Raw genomic sequence first — 8,255 nt, 5'->3', positions numbered from 1 at the left:
ATATTGCTGAGTGCGGCGTAAGACTAAACTCACTCAATCACTACAGGTCACAGCCATAGAACTGGAATATTGCTGAGTGCGGTGTAAAACTAAACTCACTCACTAACTATAGGTCACAGCCATAGAACTGGAATATTGCTGAGTGCGGTGTAAACCTAAACTCACTCAGTCACTACAGGTCACAGCCATAGTACTGGAATATTGCTGAGTGCGGTGTAAAACTAAACTCACTCACTCACTACAGGTCACAGCCATAGAACTGGCATATTGCTGAGTGCGGTGTACAACTAAACTCACTACAGGTCACAGCCATAGAACTGGAATATTGCTGAGTATGACGTATAACTAAACTCACTCACTCACTACAGGTCACAGCCATAGTACTGGAATATTGCTGAGTGCGGTGTAAAACTAAACTCACTCACTCACTACAGGTCACAGCCATAGAATTGGAATCTTACTGAGTGTGACGTAAAACTAAACTCACTCACTCACTTTGTCGTGAAAACGTTCATTACAAAAACCATTTGCTTGCTTCTTAATTTAAGCAACAAACTGACAACGCATGGGACAATAGGCTTACTAAACTTTACGTCTTGAGAAGCAAAGAATATAGCACATCTGATATCTATATAATGTAATTTATTTCAGAATACAGAAAAGAAAGACTTAACACCGGCATTTACACTAAAGACAAAACATGCTACAAAAGCTACTTGATAGTTAGCCACTGCAAAACTTTATCCGTAATGTGCAAATGAAAATTTTGGCTGTAGGGAATGATATAATTAAATTTTTGCAGCCAGTATTTACGATTTTAGAAACACCTTAAACCTCCAGAATGTACTTCAAGAATATATATTCATTGGCTAATTTAAATTTTCTAATGTATAGACTACACTACGTATTTGTTTGAGGCAACTATGATCAAATTCAAACAATGTTTTCTGTTGCATAAAATGATATGATATAAATACAGTACTCAATGGCATGCGGAGGCATACCATCTGAAATAAACCTAGAATTTCTTTCATCTTTTAAAACTCCTATAACAACTGCTTATAGATAACTAAATGATGTTCTAAGCTCTCGCATATATCATACATGCTTATTGTACAAATTAAGTTGTAATTAATAGCATGTATAAACCCAATATTTCAAATACTAGAACCGGACTATGTTGGTTATGCCTGACAACTGACCACCAAGGTACACCTTGTGTAATGAAGTCGTATACACCTTGACAATATTTTGTCACTTTCTTTTCCATACAGGAAGGGGTATTATCATAGGCACTGCCTTGTATTCTGATTTCCAGTTTCAATTGAAAAACATATATATTTGAATTAAATTAGGATGAACTGTCCCCAAATGAAACAGACTGGTCCAGTCCTGGGGCAGAAGCATCAGATCATGTCGCGGCTGATTTCAGGACTGGTCTAGCACTTCTCGATTTCCTCTCGGGGTCTCAAGTAGGTGGCCAGGTTGAAGAGGTCCCCGAACACTTTGTAATTGTCACTGAAATAATTAAACATGCCAATATATTACAGAGTATCATAGGGGCAAGGCATTTGTATGTGTCGTTTTAAACATCCAATCCCTTTCAAGTTGTATTTTACATTAGACAAAAGTTAAAGTTAACGACCTTAAAGACGCAGATATTTTAATCATCTGTTACCAGAGCTTTAAGTCTGTTCTTTTTGATTTTGTGAGACTGTACTTATATTCTTCGCATTTAAGCCTCACAAAATGAGTATAATGACGTACTTGTATGTTGTTCTCAAGTATTCATAGCCGGAATTGCCCCCTGTGCTCGCAGTACCGTGCTTCCGACCAATCATTCTGTGTACCATGTGGATGTGAGTGCCTAAATTTGAAATGTGGAGACCAGCAGTCAAAGGTATATATGCCGACCTTGGTATTTAATATTTATGTGAAAATATGCCAGCCAGACAGGTAAGCCATTACACCGAGACATGAGATACTTTGACATTAAACACCCAGCAAAAGCAAAAGTAACTTAACCAAATTAAGTCGACTGATAAACAGTGATACCAGTAGGTTCACGTTATTTGCTGATACATACTTCGCCACTTCATGAGGGCGACATCTATGTCCATCAGCAGTGTGAGGAACTGGTACGGCAGCTGAAACTCAGCTTTGTCCTGGTGCAGCTTGATGAAAAGAGCCCCTTGCAGCGACTGACGACTCATTTGCCAGGAATCTTTCACTGTAGACGATAGAAATACACGAGTTTGATACAACATATTAATCATCACAATTATCGTTACAAGGTTACTATGACGACGCTGAATCATTAATAACGTGATTGGATGCATTAATATGGAATTACACAATATCACGATTGAAACACATAAAATATGCTTTACATACTATCGTTATCAAGTTGGCAATCGAACACGACCATTCGGCGTGTCAGGCAAACGGTTCAAACACATAAATGACACATTAGGACATTACCTTTCGCATATTTCTCTTCGTCAAGAAGCCATTCCAGGTCTGTCTTCTGCACACGTGAAAAGGAAAGATCGTGCATGATATTGTGTTGATTGTCAAGCATTGAAACGGTTGAATGTTGATCTATATCTTTATTTAAAATATAAACGAAACAAATTTTGTTATTCATAGGTATTAATGACATTATTACATTGAATGTGAAGGTTTACCTGGTATCTGCTGTACTGTTTCCAAAACAGCTCGTCGTCTATTCCTGGTGTTCCAGTCAGCCAGCTCTGCATCACCAACCTCATGCATTTTACGTAACCATAATTTGTTTTGCATACATACTCTATGGGACCACTAAAAAAACCACACACCACAATATCCTTGCATCATAAATGTACCACAAAAATTTACTTTCCGTGTCCATCTAGACTTACTGAAAAACGTATCTGTTGAGCATTGCATAAGATTAATAGACATTTTTCTTATCTTATCATTAAACACGACAAACACGCCTCTCCTCAAACACGAAAAATACCCGCGAAGGTCAGGGTAGAATAGACCTTCAGCAACCCATGCTTGCCATGAAATGCGACTATGCTTGTCGTGAGAGGCGACTAACGGGATGGTGCGGTCAGGCTCGCTGACTTGGTTGACAAACATGATCGGTTAGCAGTTGCACAAATCGATGCTCATGTTGTCGATCGCTGGACGATTATTTACAAACCGCCGCCATATAACTGGAATATTGCTGAGTGCTACGTAAAACTCAATTCTCTCACCCACTCACTCTAACACGGTAACATTTGAAACTGTAACAAAATCTTGACCTCCACGACATCTAGGAGTGTGATTCCATCAGGGTCTTCTGGGTATTCCAAGATCGTGCTCTTGTCTTTTTTGTCAATCTTGTCTTTGTAGTCCTTACCTTCGTATTTTGCGCGTTTATCCTGACAAAGCAGAAATTTGAGAAAATACTTGGACTCTATGTAACAGCGGTAAATGAAATCAAAGTATGTTATACTTGGATCATAAGGGATGCCTAGGAACCATGGATGAGTATATTACTGAAATTTAGATGCATCAACTCTAGCCACGAAACGGTTTTAGATTGTGTGACGTAATGATGAATCGTATGGTTATCTCGCTATAGAACATGTAGTTATAAGTGTCATACGTCTTTGATTCCAAGAAGCTTCTCGATCTTTCGAAATTGAAGACTTTGGAAGCCCGATCCCCCGATCAGATAGTCCCTGAAACACAAATGCAACTTATTTAATAGACGTTCAGGTGTGATGTAGTTAAACAAAACATTTTGTGTTTTACTCCTTTACAGAAGAACCGACGAGTAAGTATATGCCCATATACATTCATGCACGTGTATACATGATACACATCATTATCCCACCTGAAGTCAACGAAGTTGAGAGGCGGCATCGTCTCCAGGACATGGAAGTGCTCTACAATCAGCTGAAACCGCACGAGATGAATTTAGAATATAAAGCAGACGATATACTGTTCAGTTGACAAGATTTTATGGATGATCAACGTCTGTATTTTGATAATGGCGACGTTTCGGTATAGATTCAAGCATATTTTAATTTGTTCACCCATGAAGTCTTGTCATCTCCGTACCACCGACTTTCAGAATGTCACTCATAGAAACAAAATATTGGACTTCTGAACCTGGTATTGATTAACGCCTGTTTTATAAATGCTCTATCTTCTTACAGTATATGGTACAGCTTAAAGCTGAATGCAGCACATACGTAAGTCATTTAAAGCAACACGTGTCCATGCAGGCGTGATATAATACACGAGTTAATGAAGATATGCTATCAGGATCCTTAAGCACGGCACAGTTAATCGCTGTTTTGTAGATTCGTTAACCTTCTCGTTACTAGTTAAAGCCTCACCCTCAGTACGAGCACAACCCTCTGCAGGCGGTTGACCACCGTGTGTAATGGAATTCCATCCCACGTCTAAAACACATAATGATCAATAAGATTAGTATGTTGTGTACCTAATTATCACATTATCAGATATTACTACACTCCACGTTGTATACAACGATTATGGTATTGGAAACCTAATGACCTAGAAATATATGCAAAACACAAATGATTATTTATCTATATGTTCAGCAAGAAGATAAACACCCAGGTGCCAGCTGTAGGGCTAATAACACCGGGTGTCCGTGAAACGTCAGTAAATACATGTGTGTTCATCATGTCGTGACTGATGATTGAAGAGATAAAGCGTACCTTGCCGTAAAACAGCTTCCTGACAGAATCGACGTCATGAAGAACTTGTTTGAACCAAAGCTCGAAGGCTTAAATTAGTAGAAAAGGGTTATTGTACTATTGTACTATAGTTATAAAAATAACTAATAATGTTAATGAAAACAAATGACAAAGAACTTTGTTACTACACATAATAATAACGATCACACGAAGATTCAATGGTATACATGTATTGTAGTACAGGGCATGTTATGTTTGTGTTTCAGTATGCTCAGTCCTTTACCTGATGATGATGATGATGATTGATATTGTAATACCAAATACCTTGATGAACAATGATGAACAAATGTTCGTCATGGACCGGTGATATTGGCTTTTGGATACCCAACAAAGCCGTGACCTGCCGTATAGAAATAAGAAACATGTTAACGACCAACTTGTACTTTTTACTCGCAGACAGTAAAGTTTGGACCAGACTCGCAAATGAGGAACTACTTTATCCCATTGGCAAGGAAATATAAAAAAGAAATGTGTTTTTTAAAGCAAGAACAAATTTGAGATCGATTCACTGTTTAAAAAAATGTTCCAGGCCTTGTAATCCAAAATCTACTGATGCAAAATATATGAGCCATGTTGAGATGTGGTTACCTGTAAGTAAGAGTCATATGTCAGCTTTGGGGCCTCGGGTTCTGGGTTCTCCGCCATTGCTGCTTCGGTTCTCAGCTCAGTGATTGAGGACAAAGGCATGAAATAATTATTATTATTCTATTATAGAATAAATCCTTTCATGAAAAGACACTTTTTTGCAAAGTACGAACGAAACATTCCTGTTTTTCTTCTTTATTGGCATTTAGAAACTGGTATGAGTGAGTGACTTTAGTTTTACGCCGCACTCAGTAATATTCCAGCCATATGGCGGTGGTCTGTAAATAATCGAGTCTGGACCAGACAATCTAGTGACAAACAACATGAGCATCGATCTGCACAATTATGAACCTATTACATGTGTCAACCAAGTCAGCGAGCCTGACCACCCGATCCCGTTAGTCGCTTCTTACGACAAGTATAGTCGTCTTTTATGGCAAGCATGGGTTGGAAACTGGTTTGAAGAATGGGGTCATATGTACTACAAACAAAAGGTAGGGGAACACACTAAAATTTGGTAGTCATATATTAACTTAAACGTGGTGAGCTCATTTATACTCCTAAGAATTTGCAGCTTTGCGTGTGCAACAGCCTAGTGCACACACATGCATCATGTTTGCTTCAAACGCCAAGACACAACAGCCTAGTGAACACACGCATCATGTTTGATTCAAACGCCCAGACACAACAGCCTAGTGCACACACAAACATCATGTTTGATTCAAACGCCAAAACCCAGCAACCAAATGCATGCGGAGGACAGACTTCCTCATGCATTTGGATGTTAGGTTTGGGCGTTTGAATCAAACATGATGCTGGTGTGTTTCAGCACACTTGTTTTTCGCTATTTTTGACAATGTTCCATTTCACTGAAACTAAACGAATATTGACTTGTTTGCTTCACTGCATGTTGTAACATGTCGTTTAAAGCTACCATTAAATGCATACAAAGTTGCATTTACCTTAACGTCACGTTAAAGTTTATTTATGACTATCAAATTTTAGGGTGTTGCCAGTCCATAACATTTGTTTGGTTGTGGACCTAAAGTGGCAACATCCAAATGACATGGCGTGTATATGCAGAGTGTCAAACAATGGAATAATTTACCGGGAGATGATAACAACTAGCTCATCATGGACGAGACCAGATGGAAAAGCAAAAGAACAAACAGTTGAGTTCATAAAGCCAATATACAACCGGAATTAAAATAAACTGATTAAATCCGAATATCGCTTGGTTGACTCTTCACAAGCAAACAATTAGTTCATGTTCGATGAACAGAAATTATTTTCATTTAAAGACTTTAACTGTTTGACTTTGTTGACAAACCTGTTGGCCTAACATCGTATTAACATGCATTGAATCGAAATCTAAACCAACAGCATTAAGGGAAATCTGGTACATGAATTACTCAATACAGATTTTAAGATGAAGTCATTTCCATAACAAACAAACGTTTTTCATAAAGTAATTAATAGAGGCTTTGGGCCTCAGTGTTTTTGTGTCTGTCACAAAACACAATGTTGTCTCGACTGAACGTGTATGCAATGTCAGTCAATTGATTTCAGTTGTGTAGTATGATACAATTAGTGTTCAATGTCTATAACGTGCAATGGCTATTGACGTTACATTGTTCAAAGTAATCTGTTGGTTTAAGTCACCGCGACTGAATATTAACCCTGATTCAGAGAGTATGACACAAATATCGTTCACATATATTACGGACAGAAAAATCCAAATAAAAGTTTCAAAAAGGAACAAGTTACTTGAATATGGTGATATGAAAAACATGTCTATATAAGACTATCGATGACTGGTCAGTGAGGGGTCGTGCCCCTAACTATCTAAATCACATTCACGCACTAGCGCACATTCATAAAATGATTAACGCAAAACCAAGGTTCTGCAGTCACTTTGTCTCAGCCCACCCCTCTTACAACAACACAAGACAGCATAGCCTCGTCCTACTAGGGGACACTTTGTGACTGCTATTCGCCTGGGTCATCGTAAAAGCCCGCACTACACTTCTAGTGTTTAAGGCATCTTTTTGAATGGGCCGAGCCTGACCCGTGTTTGCTCCATGCTCAACACAAACCCACACATCTCGTGGTCAGATAAATACCAGACATCACTGATAGGTAAACAGAGATCGATCATGAGAATAATCGCAAATTTAAAAACAACAACAGAATTTGTAGTAATTTTCCAAAGTTCTAATGTTATATCATATAACAACACCGCTATATCTAATAAAAGACACATATCCTTGCATAAAAGTGTTGTTGTTCAAACTTCCAAACATATTGCATTTTCCCTCAAATTATAGAACGCATTCAAACTAATCTAAAGTCCCTGGATTAGTAATGTTAAGTAAGATATTACAAAATAACTGTCAAGACAAACGAATGTACATGTAAATCAAACATATAAAGTAACACATACATAACCTTTATGCTCACTCATTTTGTTGTGATAATTTCTAACGTTTAAACGCTGTGTTAGTTCATTTTTTCAAAGAAGGAGTAAAAGAGTCGGTCTTACCAGTCATGCACTGCCGCCTAAATCTCGCCTGTGCCACCCTGCCGAGTCTTATATGCAGCTTTGGTGCAATCATGTAGTATCTACTTTCTGTTCCAATCTTTCACCTTGTGCAGGATTGGTTGATATATATAGTCATGATGAGAGATATTACGTCCTTTAAAATACTAACATGTAAGATGAAAAAAGTTTTAGTACAAAGGCCACAGGCTCAAGTACAAAATGAATGCAGGGTATATTTTATTATCATAGGATAATTATATAGCGCACATATTCATGCAACTATTGCTTGCTCAAGGCGCTGGGATATAGACACAAGATTCTTATGTTCACAACAGCATCATCGTTGACAATAGTATTGGATG

General features: G+C 38.0%; 1 protein-coding gene across 2 annotated transcripts; it reads right to left on the bottom strand.

Annotated features, from left to right (window-relative positions):
- Positions 1 to 625: 625 nt before the first annotated feature.
- On the bottom strand, positions 626 to 7,980 carry LOC137293748 (tryptophan 2,3-dioxygenase-like). Of its 2 annotated transcripts, XM_067824460.1 has the most exons (13): positions 7,894 to 7,980; positions 5,355 to 5,429; positions 5,031 to 5,106; positions 4,728 to 4,795; positions 4,380 to 4,445; positions 3,872 to 3,933; positions 3,641 to 3,716; positions 3,294 to 3,413; positions 2,688 to 2,753; positions 2,482 to 2,527; positions 2,087 to 2,230; positions 1,768 to 1,867; positions 626 to 1,518 (listed from the first exon to the last, which is right to left on the bottom strand). In XM_067824460.1, the coding sequence occupies exons 2-13, from the start codon at positions 5,409 to 5,411 to the stop codon at positions 1,440 to 1,442; spliced, it is 960 nt and encodes a 319-aa protein (XP_067680561.1). In that variant the 5' UTR covers positions 5,412 to 5,429; positions 7,894 to 7,980; the 3' UTR covers positions 626 to 1,439. The 2 variants fall into 2 exon arrangements, with proteins under 2 accessions (XP_067680561.1, XP_067680562.1); XM_067824461.1 differs by lacking the exon at positions 7,894 to 7,980 and having other exon boundaries at positions 5,355 to 5,433.
- Positions 7,981 to 8,255: the final 275 nt, after the last annotated feature.

This window comes from Haliotis asinina, chromosome 8 (assembly GCF_037392515.1).
Source record: "Haliotis asinina isolate JCU_RB_2024 chromosome 8, JCU_Hal_asi_v2, whole genome shotgun sequence".
Classification (NCBI taxonomy): Eukaryota; Metazoa; Mollusca; class Gastropoda; order Lepetellida; family Haliotidae; genus Haliotis; species Haliotis asinina.
Note: the sequence above shows the minus strand (reverse complement) of the source record. Positions and strands in the feature narration are given on the sequence as shown.

What these genes read in the sequence shown, in the direction of transcription:
- LOC137293748 (XM_067824460.1), bottom strand. Translation starts at nt 5,411, where the DNA reads ATGGCGGAGAACCCAGAACCCGAGGCCCCAAAGCTGACATATGACTCT. An exon ending in CATATGACTCTTACTTACAG is followed by an intron (nt 5,107 to 5,354) that starts GTAACCACATCT and finishes TCTATACGGCAG; the next exon opens with GTCACGGCTTTGTTGGGTAT. An exon ending in AACAGTACAGCAGATACCAG is followed by an intron (nt 2,528 to 2,687) that starts GTAAACCTTCAC and finishes TCACGTGTGCAG; the next exon opens with AAGACAGACCTGGAATGGCT.